General features: G+C 50.9%; 1 protein-coding gene across 1 annotated transcript; it reads left to right on the top strand.

The window, feature by feature from the left end:
* Positions 1 to 368: 368 nt before the first annotated feature.
* On the top strand, positions 369 to 20,754 carry LOC143837090 (gap junction delta-2 protein-like). The gene is made up of 3 exons (XM_077336560.1): positions 369 to 1,574; positions 11,018 to 11,486; positions 19,769 to 20,754. The coding sequence occupies exons 1-3, from the start codon at positions 1,312 to 1,314 to the stop codon at positions 20,129 to 20,131; spliced, it is 1,095 nt and encodes a 364-aa protein (XP_077192675.1). The 5' UTR covers positions 369 to 1,311; the 3' UTR covers positions 20,132 to 20,754.
* The last annotated feature ends 4,560 nt before the right edge of the window (positions 20,755 to 25,314 follow it).

Raw genomic sequence — 25,314 nt, 5'->3', positions numbered from 1 at the left:
TGGGTTGGGCCACTGCCTTGCACAATGACGTGGGAACTGAATCAAAAGTCAAAGCAAGCCAACCAGGGCTTCTTCTGCAAGGGAGAGAAACTGGCTGTATGGGCCCCACTCCTTCCTGCATCTCTCTCTTTGGATATGATAGGAACTGGGCCTGGTTGGTCAAAGTGGCATAAAAGTCCTGGCATTAGTCTTTGGAGGATGGGGGAATAAGAGCCCCATCCCCCGGCCGTCCAGCAGAGGGGCGGGGGGGGGGGGGGTTGCGGCGGAGAACTGGCCAGTTTCGCCTGTCAGCGCAGGAGTAGCGAATGCTCGCGCGCAGAGAAAGCCCGCAATGCACAGCTGGGGGGGGGGGGGGATACCGCTACAAGACAGACGGCGGTCTGCAGCCCAGGTCGGCGCCGCGTGAAGAGACTGCAGCAACAAATGCGGCGGCCGATCCTGCGAAAAGAGGCGTCCAGGGAGCGACGCGTAAAGGACCGGGGAGTGATATCGGGAAAGAATATCGACGGGATGGGGGGTCACTATTGCTAATCACGATCACGGGGGGTGCACACGGCCAATTACCGCCGGGCCTTCAGGATGCGCGCAAAATCACCCTCCGCCTGTGTCCCAACAGGCCCGCGTGCAACCCGCCTGGCGGCTACCCGACGCCTCCGGAGACACGTGCGTGTTCTCAGGGCGCAGGGCTCCCCAGCCTCCCAGTCCCCCGCGCGGGTTGGCGCCTCGCTGGCTGGGCCACGGGGCCGCGGAGGAGCCCCGCCGGGGCGCACGGCCTGCTTCCCCTATTCCCCCCCCCCGCGCCGCTCCGCGCCGCGCCAGTCGCGCCCCCTCCACGGGCGGGAGCAGGCGGGCGGCGCTATCGTGCAAAGCCCACCGGTCGAGCGCGCGCCAGGCCAGCCGGCGGCGGCGCCTTCCCCGTGCCCGGCGTTCCTGGGCAGCCGTGCCACGCGTAGAGGAGGAGGAGGCGGCGGCGGCGGCGGAGGGCACGCGAGGCGAGGCTTCCTGCGGCGGCCCGCTTACAATGCCCGAGCCAGGCGCTGGCGATTAGAGGCAGCGGGACGAGGCGAGGCGAGGCGAGGCGAGGCGCGGGAGGGCGGGTGGCCGGAGGCACACAGGCAGCGCGCACGGCGCCGGCGAGAGGGCGCTCGGCGGCGGCGCGTCTTGCGCTTAATCCCGGCGGCTGGGCGTCCTTGAGAGGCGCCCAGGTGCAGAGCCGAACAGCCTGCCAGGGACCCGGGCCCTCCCTCCCTCCCTCCCCCCCGCGCGGCCCGGAGGCGCCGCTTGCCAGCATGAAGCCGGGGGGCTCTCCTGATGCCCGCCGCCCGGGCGCCGCCGCCGCCGCCGCTTCTGCTTGTTCCCGCCGGAGCTGATGGGGCGCCAGGGACAGCGGTGAGCGGCGTTGGGGCGGCCGCGGGCGCCGGGGGGCGCGCAGGAGGGCGCCGGCCAGCGTCCCGTCCCGTCTCGGAGCACTCGGATGCGGGGAGACCCGTCCAGCCCGGAGCGATGGGCGAGTGGACCATTTTGGAACGGCTGCTGGAGGCTGCGGTGCAGCAGCATTCCACCATGATCGGGAGGTGGGTAGAGGCCGCGCGGGGCCCCGTCCCGTCCGGGGAGCCAAAAGTTCCGCCGCGGGCTGGGCGCGGGGAGGAGAGGGGGACACTCGCCTCCGGCCTGTTGGCAGCTGCCGCTGGGCAGGCACCAGGCCGCGGAGAAGCTGGCCTCCTCGGGAGGCCCTTGCCAAGATCCGGCCGCCTCCCTCGCCGCCCCGGCCGCAAGCGCTCGTCCAGGAGGCAGGCAGTGGGACCTAGTGGTCGGAGCCGCAGAGCGTGCCGGGAGGCCGTCTTCCTGCTTCCTTTCCCAGCCCGTCCTGGCCGAGAAACCTTCTGCTTCTGCAGTTGCTTTGTGTGGGGCAGGGAGAGAGAGAGATCGCCCCCCTCCCGCAGCGGTGGGATGACCAGTGGGGACGGGGGGGGACAAGACGGGAGGTCATCCCCTTAAGAAACGGCCTGAAAGACTCCACTGGTCGAGAGGGTTAAGGAGATAGCAGAGCTATCCGTGCCTGCTGAGAGGTTATAGGAGAAGTTTCCAAAAAGGCCCCTGCCCCAAAGTCCCCTGGGGACTTTCCAGCACCCGGCGAGACGGCAGAGGAGGGAGAACGACTAGGAAGGGATGACCCGCCAGAATTCGTGGAGGAGCCAGAGACAGGCGGGCGCGGCGGCCCCAAACCTAGAGTGCCTTTAGAGGGCTTCCCCCGCAGGCCGAGAGCGCCTCTCCCATTCCCCGGGCACAACTGAGGGCTTGTAAAGTCCCCCAAAAGCTGGAAAGGCACAGAAACGGAGAGGGTGGGAGGAAGGACCAAAGGAAGGGAAACCTGAGGAAAGCTGAATTCTGGGACTTGAGAGCCATCTCTTCTCCCCCCCCCCCTTCAGCTTTTGTATTTGGGGTGTGGGTGGGGCTTAAAGACTCTGCGGCGGCTCTCTTTTGTCTTTCCCACCCCCCTGTGTCCACCCCCTATTCCCCTCTCCCCCTTCATGAACAGAAGGGAGGGTTGGGGAGCTACTGGAGGGGCAGGAGGGGGGGAAGCACACTGGGACCAGATATCTTCATGGGGGCGAGGGGGGGCGCTGCAAAACCAAAACAAATTAGGAGGATAAGGTGGATGGGCTGACTTTGGGATGGATGGAGAGGGGCTAGGTGGAAGGAAGCCTTCCATGCTTACAAGCAGCCAGCTTGGGTCAGCCAACCTTTCCAGCATCCTATCTCCAATGGCAACGGAGCCTCAATGCCGCAAAGAAGCTCCTTCAGTCAGTGTGTTTGATTTCTGCTTTTGGTCTTGCAAGGGTTGGCAAACCCCCTTTATCCAGCAGCCTTTTAACTTTTATAAAGACCAAGTTTGTTGTCCCTGGTGCATTGTTGGTTCCTTTTAAAATCACTTTTCAGTGTTGGATGCCACCCACACTACCATTTTGCCTTGGGTGGGTGGTGGTGGGGGAGATCTGTAATGAAGTCCATTGTTATTTCCGTCCAGAGTGCAGAAGGAATCCCCAGCAACTGGAGAAGCCCTCACAGCCCCCCCCCCCCCGATTTTTTAGCAGTAAAGCAGATGGAGCACCCTATACATGTTTCTACATCCTTTCATAGGGTCAGATTATAGTGCCTATAAGTCAGATGTAATGTTTTTATGAAGCCAGAATGCCCTACCACTTTAGAATCATGGCACAGTTTTAGGACTTGAAGCTTGCACTGGCATGAACATAGAGATGGTCCCCCTTACAGAATCCCTCCTCCAGCGGAGAGCAGAGGGTAGTAAACTCCGCATCCCCTCCTAAGTCTCTTTGTAACCAGCCCCCAGGCGTGGCCTGCAGCTGTGATTCCTGGCTTCACATCACTGATGCGAGTCCGAGGTGTGGTGGCTGAAATACCGAATCCACTACCATGTCCACCTTCCTCTTGTGTTGCAGGAGGTGAGGAAATTCCATTTCCTAGGGAGATGTTTCAGTGTGAAAGAGAACTGTGACAAAAATTCCGCCCATCGGATTTGTTTGGCAGTTAGTTTTCAGGGCTGCCTGAGGGCCTGCAGATTCTTATAGTCGGTCCATACCTCAAAGGCCATCACTGGTTGGGTAGCCCTCCAAGTAGATAGTTGGGTAGCCCTCCAAGTAGCACCAGTTTGATGATGGCAGCTTTCTTCTCCCAAATGGCCCAATTTCTCTTGGTTCTGTGGTAAATAGTCTTTTTAGCTCTTTGAACAGCTCCTGACACTCTGCTGGCTATTTGGGTAGAGCGCCCAGCCGCTTACTTCCTACTCCCTCCCCTTTCATTTTCGACATTGGTGAGCGGCAGGACTGCTTGCGCATAATTGGGAATAAACATTCTGTAAAAATTAGCAGAGCCTAAAAAACTCTGCAATTGCTGAGTTTGGCAAAGAACTGGTTTGCCTGCAACCATTTCAGAACCTCTCGTACCAATGTGTTCTTCCATTGTTGCTGAATACAATAAAATGCCATCAAGATACTTCATTAATAACATTCATGAACACACCAGGCATGTTGGATACCCCAAATGGCATCACTAAATATTCAAATTGCCTAACCTGATATTAAAAGGAGTTAGGTGTTCATGTCCCTTTTAAATCTTTACCTGGTAATAAGCCTCCCTCAAATCTCCCTGTGAAAAAATATTTAAAATTAGCCTCCCTGTGAAAAAATGTTCACAGTCAGAGTAGTTCAGCAGTGGAATAGGCTGCCTAAGGAGGTGGTGAGCTCCCCCTCACTGGCAGTCTTCAAGCAAAGGTTGGATACACACTTTTCTTGGATGCTTTAGGATGCTTAGGGCTAATCCTGCGTTGAGCAGGGGGTTGGACTAGATGGCCGGTATGGCCCCTTCCAACTCTATTACTCTAAGTCAAATTTGGTAAAAATCTTTCCTTTCTCCAATTGTCCCAAAGCATACTTTATTAAGAGTAGGGGGTAAACATTGGATGTTGACACCACATTCAACCCCTGATAAAAGGTGCAGACATGCAGCAATCTGTCCTTCTTTACAAAGAACACGGGGTGGCCATGTGGGAGGTAGCCGGGCGAGTGAAACCCCTGGCAAGTTTTTGTATAGAAAACTCTGAAGCTCAACCATTTTTTGTAGACTCATGGAATAAATCTTGGCTTTTGGTAGGGGCTTTCCAGGTTTTAATTCAACTGCACAATCAGTTTGTCGCACTCCCATTCCTTGAACACATTGCGTAAATCCCAAATCAGTGGGGAGATTTACCCATTCTTCCTGGCTACCCCTGTGGGTACAATCTTGTCTGACTCCCCCGACTCACAAGGTGGGGCTGTGGCTCAACAGTGGTGCCGGCAGCCTGGATCATTGAATATTAGGACTTGTGCTCTCCAACGCACATTGGGATTATGTTTCCAGAGCCAATCCAGCCCCAGTATTAAAGGGAAGGCTGCCCCCGGGGCTAACACTGGTAGCCACGGGGGAAGCCTTTCCCAGTGTTCCTCAGTGTCTAAGTTAAGGGGTGCTGTGCAATGGGTAGCCACCCCACCTTTAGAGAAACCCCCATCCATCTGAGGAAATTGAATCAGATCTTGTAAGAACTCTAAACCCACCCCAAGTGCCTGTACCATCTCAGGATTAATGAGAGTCTGTGCACCCACAGTCTAAGATTCCTTGGACTTGCACCCCCATGCCAATCTTTGGATCTGATAGAGTCACTATAACCAACAGTAGGGGATTTCCTAATGACCACCCCTTGAATGGACCTGCTGGAGGGGCTCTCTCACAGAAGGTCAGCCCTGTTTCCTGCTGGCTTACTGAGCATCATCTTGTCTTCCTTGGATTCCGCCGAAGAGGCAGGTACCATGGCTCAACCAATGTGTCAGGGTGAGATACTTGAAATAAAAACTTCACTTCTTGAAAAGCTGAAAGTTTATTTGAAGCAGTTCTCCCAGCATCCACCCACTCCTTGTCCCCCATGGGGAACTCCTTTCAGTCCACCAAGTATTGAAGTTTTCCATGGTACAATCTGGAGTCTAGAATTTGTTGAACCTCATAATGAGTTTGTTTGTTGACAAAAACAGGGATAGGAGCAGCAGGTGCAGGATGCCAATCATCTGGAGGAGGGGCTTTCTTCAGCAACACAGGATGCACATTTTTGTAAGTCTTAGGCAAAACAGTTCAACAGTTACTTAATTTATGATTTTTATCACTTTGAACGGGCCCACATATTTGGGACCCAACTTCCGTGAGGTTTGTTGTCATGTCAAGTTTTTTGTAGACAGATATGCTAAGTCCCCCACTTTCCACTGAGGGGCAGGGCTGCATTTCTTATCAGCTTGGGACTTGTACATTTCTTTAGTGGCATCCAGGGCTTTCACAATATTCGGCCAAGCAACTGCAAACTGACTAGCCCATGCTTTCAGATCGGGGGTGTATTCTGGTGAGGGAGTCCATGTTGGCACCACCAATAAGTCCGTGCCATACACCACCTTGAATGGGGTCAGCCCCGTAGATGAATGCACCCCATTGTTGTAAGCAAATTCTGCCACGGGGAGGAGGGATACCCATTATGACTGCTGGTAATACATAAAACACCTCAAATACTGCTCACAGTATTTTCTCTCTCAGTTTGGCCATTGGACTCAGGATGATACCCCAAAGTGAATGCTTGCTCTATTCTCAAAAGTTTGAGTAACTCCCGCCAGAACTTGGCAACAAACTGTGGTCTACAGTCTGATAAGCATCTGACTGGCAACCCATGCAATTTGTCCACATCTTCAATGAACAAGGTTGCTAATTTAGTGGCACATGGAATGAAATGGGCTTGCTTGGAAAAAACATCCACCACTACCCAAACCACTGTTTTCCCATGACTGGAAGGCAGATCAGTAATAAAGTCCATGGAGATCTCCCTCCAGGAGGAATCAGGAGTAGGGAGCGGCTGGAACAAGCCTTTGGGTTTGCCCCCTGGATTTTTTGATGTAATGCAGATGGGGCATCCTTTCAAATATGTTTCCACATCCCCCTGAAGAGTCAGCCACCAATAGTGACGTCTAACCAGGTGTAAGGTTTTCACAAAACCGAAATGTCCTACAGGTCTAGAATCATGACATGATTTCAAAACCTCCCTGCGAGCTGCGGCTGGGACGTAAAGTTTTTCTCCCTGGCAAAACAACCCCTCCTTCTCCTGCAGAGATTCTCGGAGGCAGGGAAATTCAGGGTCACTAGCCAAATCCTTCTGGATCCAACCGGGAGATGCCCCCCCAACTGACACCTGGCTACGCGTCACTGCCGCCAGTCCCAGTTGGGAAGGACTAAACATTGTATCCACCAATGGCTCCCTTTTGCTTTCGTACTGTGGGAGGTGGGACAAGGCATCAGCCAGGAAGTTGTTTCCCCAGCAGATGGCGGAGCATGAAGGTGAACCGGGAAAAGAACTTGGCCCATCGCATTTGCTTCGCTGTTAATGTGCTTTATTACAGTGCTTGCAAATTTTTATGATCGGTCCAGACCTCAAAAGGGACTGGGGAACCCTCTAGCCCAGGGGTAGTCAACCTGTGGTCCTCCAGATGTTCATGGACTACAATTCCCATGAGCCCCTGCCTGCAAACGCTGCTGTGGTTGCATTGGTGGCTCTTGTGAGGCCGGCGGCACCAGCCGTAGCAGCGCTCCTCCAAGGGGGGGTTTCCCGGTCGGCTGGGCAACTTCTCCCTCCAGGCGAAGCATGAGCCGGCGAATTTCATTCAGGAAATAATGGGTGGTGCATTGGATCTCAGCATCCTGTGATCCCGCCAGCATGGCCATCCATTCTCCCATCCTGGCCATTCAATCTCGAAGCTCCAGGACTTCCAAGGCAGCGGCCGTCTCCACATCCGGGATGGCACGGTCGGGTTATACAGCCACCCAGAGGGTTCCACTTCATTGTGACGAGTAGGGACATTCCTTCCCTTATACTCTGTCACGTATCTGGTTGTCGAAATATTGATCCACGATGGGGATCCTAGCACACGGGCCACACCCGATCTGTGATCTTCGAAGGAGACTTGGGGCCGCACATCTGATGATGTAGGAGTAACAGGATCAGGCTGGGCCGGAGTCTCCGTGCCGCCTGCTCCATCACCAGCGCCTTCCTTGGCCCCTCCATCTGTGTCAGGGACATTGCCCTCATCAGCCATTCCAGTTATTTATCAAGACCGGAAATAAAAAGAGTTGGCTTACTGTCGGGATGACAGACTTGAAATAAAAACTTCACTTCTTGAAAAGCTGAAAGTTTATTCGAAGCAGTTCTCCCAGGAGTTACAAAGCCGAATCTGAGAAATACAAGTCAAACACCAGTTTTTAACCCACTCTTCCTGCCTTTCCCAGGCCCCAGGACTTGCATCCCCCATAGACACAATATCACTTAGTGCAGGTGCAAGGCCAGAAAACCAGCCAGTATTGAGATAACATAGTAAGGATGACCTTGGAGCACAGAGTCTAAATCTACAAGTGTTACAAGAAGAGACAGCATTCAAAATGGTTACACATAGGTTCATCACGCAGTACTAATTCATGGCAGAAACCTTGGGGTTCTGACACAATGGGGCTAGCAAAGCATGCATGATCTTTCTCGTTGCTTTGCCACCTTGGTTGCTAGTCACTGTGTTTGGGGCACTGGCTGCAGGGGAAGGTGATTTCAGGATAATCATTTCCTTGTCTTTCTTGGAGGGGCACTCGGCTAGGAAATGGCCCATTCCTCCAAAATCCGAACACAGGCCTTTCTCGCAGCACCGGGTTTGCTCGATTCCATCTACCATCTGGTTTTTCCAGGCTTCGCTCTTTCGTGGGGATCCCATGTGCTTCATGGCTCTCTTGCTGGCCTCTCTTGCTTCAACCACCTTTAGTATTTGGAGATGGGACTCGACTTCTCCCACAAGTCGATCACGTCCCAGAAGGGTAGTAGGGTTGGCTTGCCCCAGGCACCGTCACAGTAGATCCTTACAGAGCCCTTCCCCAAAAAATTGGACCTTGGTCACCTCATTCTATTCATAGACTTTCACGGCTAGGTGCCTGAACTCACTTGAGTACTGGGACAGAGTCTATGTCCCTTGCCGTAGGCTCCTTAACTGCTCTTGAGACACATCTGCTTGCAACAGGTCCTCAAAACTGGCACAGAGCGCTTGCAGGAACAGATCATAGTCCATCAGTTTGGGTGCCTCAATGTTGAATAGACCCTCGTACCAATCAGCCGCTGCCTTCTTGAGGAAAGCGGCCACATGTAGGACATTTGCCACCCCATCTGCAAACAGATGGCCACAATCTTCCATGCACCTAGACCAGGAAAAATAACAACTTGTCAGGTGAGCCATTTTTCTGGGACCAAGGGATCTAGGGCCAAGGGACCAAGCCCTATGAAGATAGGTTGAGGGACTTGGGAATGTTCAGCCTGGAGAAAAGGAAGTTGAGAGGGGACATGATAGCCCTCTTTAAGTATTTGAAAGGTTGGAGGAGGGCAGGATGCTGTTTCCATTGGCTGCAGAGGAAAGGACACGCAGTAATGGGTTTAAACTACAACAATATAGGCTAGATATCAGGAGGGGGAAATTCACAGTCAGAGTAGTTCAGCAGTGGAATAGGCTGCCTAAGGAGGTGGTAAGCTCCCCCTCACTGGCAGTCTTCAAGCAAAGGCTGGATACACACTTTTCTTGGATGCTTTAGGATGCTTAGGGCTGATCCTGCGTTGAGCAGGGGGTTGGACTAGATGGCCTGTATGGCCCCTTCCAACTCTATGATTCTATGATTCTATCTAACAGGGCTCGAAGCTTCCTTGGTTCCTGGAGTATCTCTGGGTTTAGTGCTGGGGGGGTTGATATGCAGCTCCCCCTGCACGGTTCCATTCACAGGCTCCAACCCCCCCCCCCAGCTCTGGGTGCCATTTGTCCCACCCCAGATAAAGTGGTTCTCAGTGATGTTGTGCCCAATCCCACAGTCAAGGTTCTTGACATTCCCTCACTGGCTCCAGCAGTCGAGGTCCTAGGAATGCTCCAGGCTCCTTCTGAGATGGATGGCTCAGGTTCGTGCAGCTTAGGCCTCTCAGGAACTGATGTCTAACTGATGTCCAACCTCCTCCACTACTTGCTTCCCCAAGCAGAAAGTGGCCAATAATTCTGTCACCGTTCTAGCTAACTGAGAGACTCATCATTCACTCCAAGAAAAGCAAATCTTTCTAGATAGGTTTCGTTTTTAGAGCAAAGCAAGCTGCTACACGTAAGGCATACTTAGAACTACCATACAGAATACCAGCAGACACATATAGGGTTCGGGGGTGGTTCTTCCCTTTCTGGAAACATAAAACACATACCCTGGCAAGGAAATCACAACATCTTGATAACAACTATGGGTGAAAAAAGATGGGAAAGAGCTCAAACAGACCTGGGAGGGAGGGGGGAGGTGAGGAATGTTATGGCATCTGGTATGCTTGGAAAACTTTGGGTGTTAGCTAAGCCTAGGCATGGCAAGGTAATAAATATGAACAGGACTACATACTACTGAATCATAGCAGAAATACATGTCGGATTCTGCCTCTCTGCCCTATAGTTGGCCCTTCAGAGGAACAGGCTGTCCACTGTGTGAGACAGGATCCTGAACTAGATGGACCAATATTCTGACCCAGGAGGGCTGTTCTTAGGTTCTTATGCCCTGTGGAATAGGGCATAGAGGAATGGGAAGGCGACTGTAAGCCGCTTTGAGCCTCCTTCGGTTAGGGAAAAGCGGCATATAAGAACCAACTCTTCTTTTGTGGTTGGCCACTGTGTGAGATGGGAGGCTGGACTAGATGGACTCTCCCTGGTCTGACCCAGCTGGCCTTTTCTTATATTATCAGGGGAAAGCTTAAGCCTCTCTGCCCTGTGGCTGGACCTCCAGGGGAACTGGTCCTGGTCTGACCCAGAGGGATCTTCTTATATTCTTATCAGGGAAAGCCTTGGCCTTGTGGTTGGCCCTACAGAGGCACTGGCTGGTCCCTGTGTGAGACAGGAGGTGGATGAGATGGACCCTCCCTCGTCTTACCAGCAGGGCTGTTCTTATAGGTTTATCATGGGAAGGCCTCGGCCTCTCTGCCCTGTGGCTGGCCCTCCAGGGGAACTGGCTGGCCCCTGTGTGAGATGGGAGGCTGGACTGGCTGGACCCTCTCCCTGATCTGACCCAGCAGAGCTCTGCCTTATAGTTGGTCCTTCAGAGGAATGGGTTGGCCCTTGTGGGAGAAAGGATGCTAGACTAGATGGACCACTAGTCTGACCCAGCAGGGCTGTTCTTAGGTTCTTATGAAGGCCTCAGCCTCTGTGCTCTGTGGTTGTCTCTCCAGAGGAACTGGTTGGCCAATGTGTGTGGCAGGAGGCTGGACTGGATGGACCCCTGGTCTGATCCAGCAGGGCTTTTTCAGGTTCTCAAGCTCAGTCCAGAGAGGTCCCCTCCAGGGGTTGTTGCCTCACTGTCTCACCTATCCCTAGTCTCTTGCTATCCTCCCCCTCCCCTCCAGGATCTTGCTGACGGTGGTGGTGATCTTCCGCATCCTAATTGTGGCCATTGTGGGGGAGACAGTCTACGAGGATGAGCAGACGATGTTCATGTGCAACACCCTGCAGCCGGGCTGCAACCAGGCCTGCTATGACAAGGCCTTCCCCATCTCCCACATCCGCTACTGGGTCTTCCAGATCATCCTGGTCTGCACCCCCAGCCTCTGCTTCATCACCTACTCTGTGCACCAGTCGGCCAAGCAGCGCGACCGGCGGTACTCCTTCCTCTACCCACTGCTGGAGAAGGACTGTGCCCGTGATGGCAGAAAGGTAAAGAATGTCAACGGCATCCTGGTCCAGAACCCAGATGGCTCATCCAAGGAGGAGCCTGACTGCCTGGAAGTTAAGGAGATCCCCAGCACCCCCATGCGGCCCCCGAAGAGCTCTAAGGTCAAGCGCCAAGAAGGTATCTCCCGCTTCTATATCATCCAGGTCAGTCTTCAGCAGTTATGGGAGGGGAGAAGCCCCACAGTATGCCTGGACAATCTGCCCTCTTATTATACCCCCTCATAGGGATCTTAGAGGATGAGAAACAGGACAAAAGCCAACTATGCAATGCTGCAGCACGTCAGGCCAATGTGATCCTGGGCTGCATCCAAGGTAGTAGGCTTACCCTGCGTGATTGAGCAAAGTGTAGCTTGATAGTCAGGTCTAATGCTTTGCAATGGGAGCATAGAAGGGAGCCAGCATGAGGCCCCAGACAGGGGGGAGGCCCCAGTCCAGCTGTGGAGATCCAGCCTTCCAGTTGTCAGGTTTTGTAGTATTACACCTGGGTAAACCAACCCTCAACCAGCAGCAGACTATTAGTTCTCACAGATGTTGGAAATGAAATTGTCAGGATTTGGGGAGGGAGAGGGACAGATGAAAGTGGCAGTGACCATAAAAAGAAGAATCTACCGAACGAAAGACCCCTTGAACAAGTTACTTTCCACCAGAGAGGTACTCTCCTGCAAGTCTCTGCAGTTCCGGCTGGAATCTCACATATCTGGAATAGCAATGGCAATGCTGCAGCATTCCACAGTTGGCTTGTGTCATATTTCCCATCCTCTAAGACCCCTAAATCTCTGTTGTGCTCTGTGAACCAAATAATCTGTCCTTTGCCCATACCCGCAACCTTATCAACAGCCACAGAGAGTCTTCACACACGCACACACACCCATATGCCACTTGGAAAGACTGCCCCTGCTGACACAGTCCTGTGGAAATGAGGCCTGTTAATTATTATGTATTTATTTAAAGCATTTATTAGCCACCTTCCTTCTTTGAGGAAACATTCCCTGTTCCTTGATCAGTCTGTTAGGGGAGGGGCCATGGCTCAGCAGGAGATTCTCTCCTTGGCACACAGAAGGTCCCCGGTTCAGTCCGCAGCATCTCCAATTAAAAGGACCAAGCAGAAGGGGGTGGGAAAGACCTCCACCTGAGACCCTGGAGAGCCATTAAATGGGATGTGAGCTCAGTGGCAGAGCCTCTGCTTGGCATGCAGAAGGTCCCAAGTTCAATCCCCAGCATCTCCATTAAAAGGACCAGGCAGGAAAAGATGGGAAAGACCTTGCCTGAGATCCTGGAGAGCTGCTGCCTGTAGTGAGTGGATAATATTGACATTGTTGGACCAGTATTCTGATTTAGGGTATGCATTCCTAGAACCATCTATGACAAACAGAATAATTTTGCAAGCCGCATCTGGCCAGGCCATCCATCTGTGGCCAACCTGACATGAGACAATTCCCATTTGGCCTCAGCCAAGTCTAGAGTTGCCAAAATCCCTCAATGTGGGTACTTTCGACCCATCCTCTGGATTCCTGCTTTTGAGTCTGGTAGCCCCTTAGACACCCAACAAGATTTTTCAGGAATAAGCTTTCACCCTCTGACAAAAGGTACCCTGACTCAAAAGCTCTTTCTTGAAAATCCATGTCAGTCTCTGAGGTGGACCTGGATTTGAACCTGTGTCTTCTGCAGAACAATATGGCTACTCTCTGAAATGGGATTCCTTGTACTTGCCGTCCTGTCTGATGTGGTGGTTAAAAGTGGTGGCCTGTAATCTGGGGGGCTGGGTTCAATTCCTGAGTCTTCCTCCACCTGCAGCCAAACTGGGTGACCTTGGGCCATCTAACTCAGAGCTCTCTCAATTCAACATGCCTCACAGGGTGTCTGTTGTGAGGAAAGGAAAGGTGTTCATAAGCCACTTTCAGGCTCCTTCGGGTAGTGTAAAGCAGGGTATGAAAAACAGCTCTTCTTCTTCTACTTCTTCTTACTCAGCAAAAAATTCCACTGCAATTTCTCTGACAGCCCTGACATACTAATAGCTCTACACCTGAGCAAAATTGGACTCCCCCGTACGTATGTTATAAGAAGACTGTTCCCTGTGGGGAGGGAAGAGGAGACCAGACAGAGGAGTCTTGGCTGTCTGCAGTGACATAAGCAGGGAATCTGTTTTAGAATTCAGCTTGTGTTTTCTGGGTAAAACAGACCTTAGGACTGTAAAGATAGATTTGGGAGATGCATGGTGTGCATCGGGTTAACAATCTTCTGTTGGTGGCAACCGGGATTCTCCAGACTGGCAGAAGCACCTGAACTCACTGGTCCCCAAACTTTTTATCACTGGGGACCGGTCAACCAGGGGGTAGACTACTCCTCTCCCCTCGACCACTGCCCTAACGCATTCTGTTGCAAAGACATCTGTTTCTTAGTCATTTTGCTTGCTTGTGGGTTCAGTGTGCCTCACTATTTCTACAGCTGGATTGAAGCGCACTTTTTGCCTTTTGACAAGGGATGTCGCCGCCGCCACCACCTGAGCCCCTGCTCTGCTTGCTTTCCCGCTGGCGCTCCTGACTTCCCACCGCCCACTGGGGGGCGCTGCCAGCAGCAGCTGCGCAGTGCCAGGCCAAGGGGGAGCCCCAGCCATGGCGGCTGCCGGAGAGCACCAAAGGTGAGCCAGCGGCAGAGTGGCAGGGCAGCCTCCGAGGCAGCAGCCGGGGAGGAGGACGAGGAGGAGCCGTGGCCTGGTACCGACTGATCTACAGACCGGTACGGGACCGCTGCCTGAACTAGTGAAAAAGGGATAAACTATGAATTAAACAAACTGGAGGAATGCCAATAAGTCCTTTCTGTTTATGGGCTGATCAGGCATGAATGAATGGCAGCGCTGCAGCAGATGAACACATGAAGCTGCCATGTTTTGGACCAGACCCTGGTCCATCAAAATCAGCATTGCTTACTGACGCCAGCAGTGGCTATCCAGGGTCTTAGGTGGAAGCCTTTCCCATCCCCTCCTGCCTGGTCCTTTTAACTGGAGATGCTGGGGATTGAACTGGGGACCTTCTGCATGCCAAGCAGAGGCTCTGCCACTGAGCTCCAGCCCCATTTAATGGCTCTCCAGGGTCTCAGGCAGAGGCCTTTCCCTGCCTGGTCCTCTTAACTGGATATGCTGAGAACTGAATGAGGGACCTTCTGTATGCCAAGCTTCTCAGGCGAAGTTCTCCCCCACCCCCCACCAGTCTGGTCCTTTAACTGCAGATGTTGGGGATTGAATGAGGTACCTTCTGCATTCAGAAATTCTTCCACTGAGCTCCAGCCCCACTTCATGGCTCTCCAGGGTCTAGAATCATAGAATCATAGAGTTGGAAGGGGCCATACAGGCCATCTAGTCCAACCCCCTGCTCAACGCAGGATCAGCCCTAAGCATCCTAAAGCATCCAAGAAAAGTGTGTATCCAACCTTTGCTTGAAGACTGCCAGTGAGGCACCTCCTTAGGCAGCCTATTCCACTGCTGAACTACTCTGACTGTGAAAAACTTTTTCCTGATATCTAGCCTATATCGTTGTACTTGAAGTTTAAACCCATTACTGCGTGTCCTCTCCTCTGCAGCCAACAGAAACAGCATCCTGCCCTCCTCCAAGTGACAACCTTTCAAATACTTAAAGAGGGCTATCATGTCCCCTCTCAACCTCCTTTTCTCCAGGCTGAACATTCCCAAGTCCCTCAACCTATCTTCATAGGGCTTGGTCCCTTGGCCCCAGATCATCTTTGTCGCTCTCCTCTGTACCCTTTCAATTTTATCTACGTCCTTCTTGAAGTGAGGCCTCCAGAACTGCACACAGTACTCCAGGTGTGGTCTGACCAGTGCCATATACAATGACACTATGACATCTTGTGATTTTGATGTGATGCCCCTGTTGATACAGCCCAAAATGGCATTTGCCTTTTTTACCGCTGCATCACACTGCCTGCTCATGTTTAGTTTACAATCCACAAGTACCCCAAGGTCTCGTTCACACATAGTGTTACCTAGAAGCGTATCCCCCATCCAGTAGGTATGCTTTTCATTTTTCTGACGCAGATGCAGAACTTTACATTTATCTTTATTAAATTGCATCTTGTTCTCATTTGCCCATTTTTCCATTGTGTTCAGATCTCGTTGAACTCTGTCTCTATCTTCCGGAGTATTTGCCAGTCCTCCCAATTTGGTGTCATCTGCAAACTTGATGAGTAGTCCCTCCACCCCCTCATCTAGATCATTAATAAATATGTTAAAAAGTACCGGGCCGAGCAGCGAGCCCTGAGGTACCCCGCTACTCACCTCTCTCCAGTCTGATGAAACACCATTGACAACAACTCTTTGAGTGTGGTTCTCTAACCAATTCCCTATCCACTTAACTATCTGAAAATCCCGATTGCAGTCCTTCAACTTATCCATCACAACATTATGGGGAACCTTGTCAAAAGCTTTACAAAATCTTGTCAAAAAGCTTTACAAAAAGCTTGTCAAAATCCAAGTAAATGACATCAACCGAATTTCCCCGATCCAGCAAACCTGTTACTTGGTCAAAAAAGGAAACCAGGTTGGTCTGGCAGGACCTGTTGGAGACAAATCCATGCTGACTTCCTTGGATCACCAATTTGTCCTCCAGATGTTTGCAGATTGCTCCCTTTAATATCTGCTCCATTATCTTCCCCACAACAGAGGTCAGACTCACTGGTCTGTAGTTTCCCGGGTCATCCTTCCTCCCTTTTTTGAAGATCGGAATAACGTTTGCTCTCTTCCAGTCCTCCGGGACATCTCCAGTCCTTAAAGAGGTCCCGAAGATGATGGACAAGGGCTGTGCAAGTTCTCTGGAAAGTTCTTTGAGCACTCTCGGGTGCATTTCATCCGGACCAGGGGATTTGAACTCATCCAGTGCAGCTAAATGCCTCTCGACAACCTCTCTGTCCATGTTAACCTGCCACTCAGACACTATCCTTTGGCTACGGCCATCTCTAGATGTGCCTAAACACTTTCTGTGGGAAAAAACAGATGTAAAATAGGCACTAAGCCTTTCTGCTTTTTCTGCATCCTCCGTTAGAGTTTGTCCATCCACACCTCCTTTACTTTACGTTTGCTCCTCACATAACTGAAAAATCTTTTCTTGTTACAATGGGCTTCCCTGGCCAATCTTAGCTCACTCTCAGCTTTGGCCTTTCTGATGACTGATCTACAGTGCCTAGTAACCTGTAGGTACTCTTCTTGCCGGCATCAACTACGCAGCCAGTGATTCACCTCCATTATCTTCCTCTCCCAACGCATTCCTCTTCCCTTGACAGGCAAGATTGAAGAGAATACCACTTGTGCCCCCATTTGCTTGAGCTTCCTCCCCAGATCTTGATAGATTTTTTTAATAGGAGCGATGGTATTTAGGGACATGTCCCACATGGACCATCACAAATGGGTAGTCTCAGGAGGAGGTCTTTCCCATCCCCTCCTGCCTGGTCCTTTTAACTGGAGATGCTGGGGATTGAACCAGGGACTTTCTGCATGCCAAGTAGATTAGCCTTGTGGGGAGTCCCCCTCCCTCCGATAATGTGTACATCAAACAAAAAGCCAGAGCCTGTTCATGGGAGGAGGGGGAGACCCTCATTTCGCTGAGCTTCCAGGCTTCTACCACAACCCTATAAATAATCTGTCACCATCAACTAAACCCAAACTGTGTATCTTTAGATGTCCATGGGCTACAATTGCCAAAAGCCCTTGCCAGCACACTGCAAGGAGGGGCTCATAGACATCTGGAGAGGCAAACTATGGCCACCTCGGCTTATGGTTTGGGACCAAACTACACAAAGGGCTGTCTAATCCATGGTTACCCAGTGCAGTGCTTGTGAGTTCCACAAGACACCTACCAGGACTTCCCCTGGGACTCACTATTTTTTTCAGAATATTGGTGGGGCTATTACAAGGCAGGGCTTGTTATTGGCTGCCCTCCTTCAAATTCAAGGAGTTTCCATTGGCAGATGAAGAGAATGGATAAGGATTGGGGCTTTCCTTAGTCAGTCCATAGTTCCATTTCCCTGTTGGGCTTCCACCTTTCCAGGAGGTGTGAGGTATTCCACTCAGCTCTGCCTCCCGTGGCAGACATTCTGCATATCTTTAAATTTTAGAAACAATGCAATAATATAGATCAGGGATAGCCAAACTGTGGCTCTCCAGGGACCCAGGGACTACAATTCCCATGAGCCCCATCAGCAGGGGCTCATGGGAATAGTTGTTCATTGACCTCTGGAGAGCCGCAGTTTGGCCACCCCTGGTTGAGATCAATCTTGATTGCTATGTCATAGAAGTAATAGTATAGAAGGGATACTAAAAGGAAAAGAAGGATTCTATAACCTAATTGCAAATGTACATATCAAGGATAAGTATATATTACAGACTTTAAAAACAGAAAATATTTCTCCTTAGCATCCCCTTCATCATTATAATTCTAAAGTATTATAATTCTAAAGAATTATATACAATTATATACTATACAATACAACAGTCATTATTTCTGTTGGGATACTTTCATATTCCACATTTTAAATTTCAAATTTCATCACTGATCTAGTTTGCAACTACATGAATACACATTCACCATTATCATTGTGCTTTGGCGGACATTTTGAAGGTTTGTTTCTTACCCCCCCCCCACCCAAACATGCCCACAGCCTCCAAAAGGTGAGGGATCCTAGTCTAAACCCTTGTGAACCTGCCTAGCCACGAGGGGTTGTTATGCAGCTCAATGTGGTGCTACTGGGACTCATGCAAATAAAGGATTGTAAATTACCCTATCAGGGACTGCCTTGGTGTAAGGTTGTGGAACAATGGAATTGTCTGTTAAGGACCAATCAGGGCTGGCTTACGGTGGGCTGGCTTGACTGTATATAAGTTTGTGCTGTTTCTATATTCAATGTTCGGTGTTTCTGGTTGGAGTTTGGAGTTAACAAAGAGCTGATTGTTTTCAAAGAGCCATGTCTGTATCTACTGAACCCACAGACTTAATAAAGGTAGTCTTTGGAGGCCCTACTGAGATTGAGAAGGCTGGAACCTGGGAGTGGCCTTAAGACTCTTCGGTTTTGTTTGGTATTCTCTCCGCGCCCTCCTTTGGTTAGGAAAGGAGGATGTTTTTATCAGTAGAATCATAGAATCATAGTTGGAAGGCCATCTAGTCCAACCCCCTGCTCAACGCAGGATTAGCCCTAAGCATCCTAAAGCATCCAAGAAAAGTGTGTATCCAACCTTTGCTTGAAGTCTGCCAGTGAGGGGGAGCTCACCACCTCCTTAGGCAGCCTATTCCACTGCTGAACTACTCTGACTGTGAAATTTTTTTTCCTGATATCTAGCCTATATCATTGTACTTGAAGTTTAAACCCATTACTGCGTGCCCTTTCCTCTGCAGCCAACGGGAAAGGCATCTTGCCCTCCAAATGACAACCTTTCAAATACTTAAAGAGGGCTATCATGTCCCCTCTCAACCTCCTTTTCTCCAGGCTGAACATTCCCAAGTCCCTCAACCTATCTTCATAGGGCTTGGTCCCTTGGCCCCAGATCATCTTCGGCGCTCTCCTCTGTACCCTTTCAATTTTATCTACATCCTTCTTGAAGTGAGGCCTCCAGAACTGCACACAGTACTCCAGGTGTGGTCTGACCAGTGCCGTATACAAAGGGACTATGACATCTTGTGTCATAGAAAATAGCGAGAGCCTAGTTTCACAAAAGTTTGGCAGGGTGTGAGCCTTTTGGGAGTCCTGGCTTGCTTCATTATGATGGTCTGTCTGAAGCAAGAGAAAAGAGCCAGTGTCAAGACTAGCAGAATTGGTGGCCCGGGAGGAGCTTCTGGGAGTTGCTGCTCACTTCTTCAGACTGTATTTCTCAGGTGCTCCTGGACTCTGGCTCTTTTCTCCTGCTACAGGCAGACAAACATCTTGAAGAAACATCTTCTCCATCTTGAAGAAATGAAGAAGCTTATGCCCTGGCACAAATTTGGTTAGTCCTCCACGTGCTCCTGGATTCTGGCTTTTTTCCTGCCACAGATGGCTGCCAATCTTGAAAACGTGAGCAGTCACTCACAGAACCTTCTCCCCTGCCAAACATTCGTTGGTCTTGAAAGTGCTCCTGGACACTGGCTATTTTCTACCAGCTGTCTAAAGAAGTGAGCAGTGACTCAGTGCCACAATATTTTGTTTATTGTTACGGTACTCTTGCCCTGTTCAGCTGGAGCAGACAGACTAACAGGGCAACCCATTTTGATCTGTTTTGATGTCTTTTGTATTTTATTTTAACTCTTTTCCCCATTGTTTTAATGATGTGTATGGGGGAGTGATTTTAATGGTTTTAAAGACATTATTCTATCATGTAAGTTTTAAGTGGTTCGCCACCAGAAAGGTGGGATGCAAATTCTGTCAACTGAAAAACTGTTTTCCTCCCCTAGGTGGTTTTCCGCAATGCCTTGGAGATTGGATTCCTTGCGGGCCAGTACTTCCTCTACGGCTTCAACGTACCTGCCATCTTCGAATGCGACCGTTACCCATGTGTCAAGGAGGTGGAGTGCTACGTCTCCCGCCCCACTGAGAAGACAGTCTTCTTGGTCTTTATGTTTGCTGTCAGCGGCATCTGCGTCCTCCTTAACCTGGCCGAACTGAACCACCTGGGCTGGCGCAAGATCAAGACAGCCATCCGGGGCGTGCAGGCCAGGCGGAAATCCATCTGCGAAGTGCGCAAGAAGGACATTTCTTCCCTGGCCCAAGTGCCTACACTCGGACGGACACAGTCGAGCGAGTCTGCCTACGTCTGAGCCCGGTTCCGATCCCACAGTCATAGGGGGTGGGGGGGAGAGAAAGTGCACTCAGCTGATCAGAAGTCGCCAACGCAAAAAAGAAAAAAAAAGATTGAACTGAACTGAACTGACCACAATACCTCCCAGGTTCATGATGCAATATTTGGCGGGTGCTTTCCCAAACCCTTCCTCTCTTTGTAAGAGGAAGGGGGGGTCACATTCACTTTAAGGGCTGGCTGGGGAAATTCAGCCCCTTGGGAGCCAGGTGGCAGGAGGAGGGGCAGAAGGCCCTCCCTTCCATCCCTTCATTTGGCCCCAATCCTTTAACTCTTCTCAACACTCTATGGTGCAAGTGGGAACAGTGGGATTCACGGTAACTTGTGCCTAAGCCGCCTTCCTTTCTATGAACTGGGTAGAGAAGATGCATGAATCGGTACATGTGTAGGGTGGGGTGGCTTTTTAGAAAGAATGGGGGTGGGGCTTGCTTTAAGGAAAAGGGAGAGGGGGGGCATTACTGTGCCTGCTCCTGCATGGCCGGCTCTCTGCTGCAATGTAAATATTTCACAGAAAAAACGTGGTTTTTACAAAATACAAAACAAGGAAAAACAGCAACAAAAAAGGGTAAGATATGCAATAATAAAAAAAAGGAATGTTTTCTTCATTATTCCAGCAAATTCTTACTCAGAAATGAAGGGTCAGGGAGAGAAGTGGAGTCCAACTTCTCCATTTCTGCTTGCCAGAAGGCTTGGAGAGTTGCCAGCCTTCCATGTAGGGTCTGGAGATTTCCCAGAATTGCACTGACCTCCAAACCACAGAGTCTGCAGAAAGATGGCTGCTTTGGATGGTGGCCTCTACAACCTGCTGAGGGTCTCCTCTCCTTGAACACCACTGATTTCCCAATCCTGAGTTGGCAACCTGAGATTCAGGTCTGACAAGAAATCTAGCACCTCTGCAAGGTGGGAGACGGCTTCGTTTAGGAGATTCCCCAATGCTGCCCTTATGAATTCCCAACTGTGTAGACCCCAAAGCTGTCCGAAAGCAAAGCCTCTCCAAGCCTGCTTTCCACTGCCCCCCCAGCATACTCCTAGTCTCCCTCGCCCCCCTTCAGTTGTGGAAGCCTCTCATCCCTTAATCTGTTCTCTAATAGGTCTAAAGCGGAGAAGGGGGTTAGCCGGGCACCATCTGGCTCGCCCTGCCAGGGAAGGCACAGGCCCAAGATCTTTGGGTGCCACAGGCTAAGGAGGAACCTGGCATGCTGGAGCAGCAGTTCTTCCCACCTCCAAACTTACTTGTCCCTGTAAAATGACCCCCTCCCAGAGCTTGGCCAATTCATGGCAGCTTCTCCCCCCCCCCAGCTGCTTCCTCCTCTTTTCCGTGCGCTAATCCACCCCTATCCCCTAAGCTGTTCTGGTACACTGCTTTTCCACATGCCCCCCCCCAACCTCCTGCGATGCCCCGTAAGCCGCTTTGACATCCCAAACAAATGAACAAAGGGCCCAGACCCCAAAAGACAGATGCGGCCAGTGAGTACCCGGGCCACAAGAGGAGGGTCATGGCAGATGAGCAGACTGGGGCTCCCTGCACCCAAGAAGGACCAATCCATCCCTCTGAGAGCAGCTCTGTGACCCTGTCTCTCTTGTTTGCTGCTAAGAGGGATAACTTTTATCTTATGGGGAGATTTTACTGTGAAGGTTTTTTGGGGGGGTTTTACTGTTACTCACCATGGACTGGCTTGACTGAGAGTAGCGGGCTATAAGTCAAATAAATGTAAATAAAGTCCTGGAGATTGGGGTAGGAGCCTAGAGGAGGACAGGGACTTCAGTAGGGCCCAATGTCATAGACATCCATCATTCAAAGCTCCCAGTCTCTCCAGGGGAGCTGTCCTCTATCATCTGGAGACGGGCTGTAATTCTGGGGGATCCCCAGGACCCACCTGGAGGCTGGCATCCCTAGTGGCAAAGCTAGAGACTGCCCCCCCCCCCAACGCTCCCATTTACTCCAGAAAAACTGATCTCTGTCCTCGAGATGAGTTGCAATTTTGGGGGATTTCCAGGGCCAACCTGGAGGCTGGCATCCTTAGATGCAACCCTAACTCTTGCTATTTTGGGCCAATCAGGGCCTCCCCACTCCTATGTGGGCCAGCACTTAGTGCCCCCCTCCACCAGGAAAGTTCCTGAGCCAATGGCTGCACCAGGCCAGGTGTACCCATATGAGTCAGGCATCCATGCTCAGTGACCAGCCCCTTCCACACGCACCCAGGACATCGTGAGCAGGCACTGCTTCTGCAGCCCATGACCTAGCAACACAGAGGCCCAGATCTGGCTGTCCAGCTCTTCTGCTGAGCTCTTTGCTTCTATCAGCCAGCCAGTGGAGGGGGGCCAACCATTCCATTCTCCTTCACCCATAAGGGGCAGTGTAGGATTATGTGTTTTCATCATGTCTCCAAACAGGCAGGGCAGAATTTGTGCCCATTCCTCATGGACCACAGGTGGGGTATGGCACCAGCCCACTGGGACAAGGTGCCAATGTTTAAACCAATTGGGGGGAAGCTTTGGGGGCAGAGTTTCAAGTGGTGGGGCCATGGAGGTCTGAAGCAACAAAAGAGAGTTCGAGTCTGTGGGCGTCCTGAAGAGCCAACATAGTTTATTCAAGGGGTAAGCTTTTGTGGGCACACAAACTTTGTCATATACAGTGGAACAGAAGATCCTCAACCCTTACATATAGATTGGGGGGGGGGGTTGTTCAATTGCCAGGAAGGGCTGTGTAGAGTCAAGATACCTTCAACATTTCTGGAGGGTCTGCAAGTCAGAGCTGTCCCACTAGGGTTGAGATGAGGAAATTCACACTGAGGAATGCAGACCTCCCCCTCCATTTATAAAATACTGATTTGCTGTCATAGCCTAATCACCTCTGGGGACATGTCAAGAGGCAGCTTTCACACACACAGACACAACTTAATCATAGAATTCTAAATTGTATGTTTTTAATAACCTCTGGGCCCTACTGGAACTAGCACAGTTCCGCAGGGCCTGCAAGACAGCCTTTCCGCCAGGCCTATGGAGGAAATCAGGTCATTAACACAGAGACAACACTGGCCTCTCTCCCCCAAAAAACAAGAATGCACCGTCCTTAAACCAATCGTCCAGCAGAAATGAAGTTCACCCTTTACCCTAATAGAGGTGGCTTAATAAGTAATATAAATCATAGAATCATAGAGTTGGAAAGCACCTCTTGGGTCATCTAGTCCAACCCCCTGTACTATGCACAACACTATCGCTCCTCCACTGTCACCTGCCACCCCCCTTTGCCTTCACAGAATCAGCCTCTCTGTCACATGGCTCTCCAGCCTCTGTTTAAAAACTTCAAAGATGGAGAACCCACCACCTCCCGAGGAAGCCTGTTCCACTGAGAAGCCGCTCTAACTGTCAGGAACTTCTTCCGGATGTTTAGATGGAATTTCTTTTGAATTAGTAGTCTAGGATCTAGAAGTCTTAGTAGACCACACAATAAACATGAGTCAACAGTGTGACTCGGTGGCTAAAAACCGCTCTGTCAGGAACTTCTTCCTGATGTTTAGACGGAATTTCTTTTCAATTAATTTCATCAATATAATTTAAATAATAATTTGAAATGTTTGTTATGAATGGCTAGTTTATTACATGAACATACCTGTGGTTATTGAGCCTCTTGTGGCGCAGAGTGGTAAGGCAGCAGACATGCAGTCTGACGCTCTGCCCATGAGGCTGGGAGTTCAATCCCAGCAGCCAGCTCAAGGTTGACTCAGCCTTCCATCCTTCCGAGGTCGGTAAAATGAGGACCCAGCTTGCTGAGGGGTAATTGGTAATGACTGGGGAAGGCACTGCAAACCACCCCATATTGAGTCTGCCATGAAAACGCTAGAGGGCGTCACCCCAAGGGTCAGACATGATCCGGTGCTTGCACAGGGGATACCTTTACCTTACCTCTGGTTACCCGTCCTTAGCCACCTGGAGCCCTGGGTGGGCTATAAATTTGCATTTTAGTTAGTTATAGATCAATTTCTATGACCACTCATCTCAGCATAGCTGCCTTGGGGCAGTTTGCAACAAATTCAATATAACAATTCAGTTTGATAAAACAGTAAAAAAAAACAATTTAAAGGTTTTAAATGTTTGAATCCATAAAAAATTAATCCGCTGACTGTAGCTGCCAAGTACGTCTACTTGCTATCAGTCTAGGATGGGCGAAAGGTAAAAAGGAAGGCCCTTATTAGTCAGCAGAGAATAATAAAATGCTTATTATATAAAAAACTGGGCTATAATAGCCGAGATTGGATTAAGGCAGTTATCAAGATCTGTGAACGGCAGTAAATAAGTATATGACAGTTCCAGGCAAGTGAAACCCCACCACCACCTCCATGTAACGACTGAGGATATTCTGGCCCCCTGGATCTAAGGTGCTTCTGAAGTCAAACTTCGTTCTACAGCAAATTTTCTCAGCCAGGGTTCTGTCAAACCCTGGGATTTCTTGACAGCCTTGGAAGCAATTTTCAATACATTTTTTAAAAACCTGTTAAACGTTTATCAGGTGATCTGACTATATATATATGTTGACCTGCCCCATCCCCAAAAAGGCCAATGGAGCCTGAAGGGGGGTGGAAGGGGGAGGGGCCCTGAGTGGGTGTGTCCACAGCTCGGCTTCCCAACCCTATTCTGCATTAACGTGCCACTTCTGGGGTTTCTCGAACCCTGAAGAATGTTTCAGGGGTTTCTCAATGGAAAAAAAGTTGAGAAAGGCTGTTCTACAGAGAAGGGGGTCCCCTTTGGGATCTTCTCACCCCTCCAGCCCTGTGGCTTGAGACGCTTCCTCACAGAAATGCTGCCGTAATACAGAGCCTTGAGTTGGAAAGATTTTGAGGCGGCTTTCATGGTTCACTACAGGCCTCCGGGAGGCCATGAGCACAGAGGCAGGAAAATGAGGCCTTTGGGGCCAGAGTTTGTGCCCCTTAAAGCAGGGGTCATCAACCCCCAGTCCGCGGCCCAGTGCCAGGCCACAAAGGCCATGGTATCGGGCCGCTGGCAGCAGTGCCTGCCTCCCCCCACCCGCAGCGAGAAGGAAGGGAAGAGGCAGGTGCAGCCGCCGGCACGCTGGTGACGCAAACGCGCATGTGTGCAGTTGCTGCGCATGCGTGTTAGCGCCCCCTGGTGGTGAAAACGTGCACG

This window comes from Paroedura picta, chromosome 5, assembly GCF_049243985.1.
Source record: "Paroedura picta isolate Pp20150507F chromosome 5, Ppicta_v3.0, whole genome shotgun sequence".
In the NCBI taxonomy this organism is placed as follows: domain Eukaryota; kingdom Metazoa; phylum Chordata; class Lepidosauria; order Squamata; family Gekkonidae; genus Paroedura; species Paroedura picta.
The sequence above is the reverse complement of the archived record's forward strand: the minus strand, read 5'-3'. Positions and strand labels throughout refer to the sequence as shown.

Excerpts from the sequence above, each read along its gene's own strand:
- LOC143837090 (XM_077336560.1), top strand. The coding sequence starts at position 1,312 with ATGCCCGCCGCCCGGGCGCCGCCGCCGCCGCCGCTTCTGCTTGTTCCC. Across the intron at positions 1,575-11,017 it reads CATTCCACCATGATCGGGAG|GATCTTGCTGACGGTGGTGG; the intron begins GTGGGTAGAGGC and ends CCTCCCCTCCAG. Across the intron at positions 11,487-19,768 it reads CCCGCTTCTATATCATCCAG|GTGGTTTTCCGCAATGCCTT; the intron begins GTCAGTCTTCAG and ends TTCCTCCCCTAG.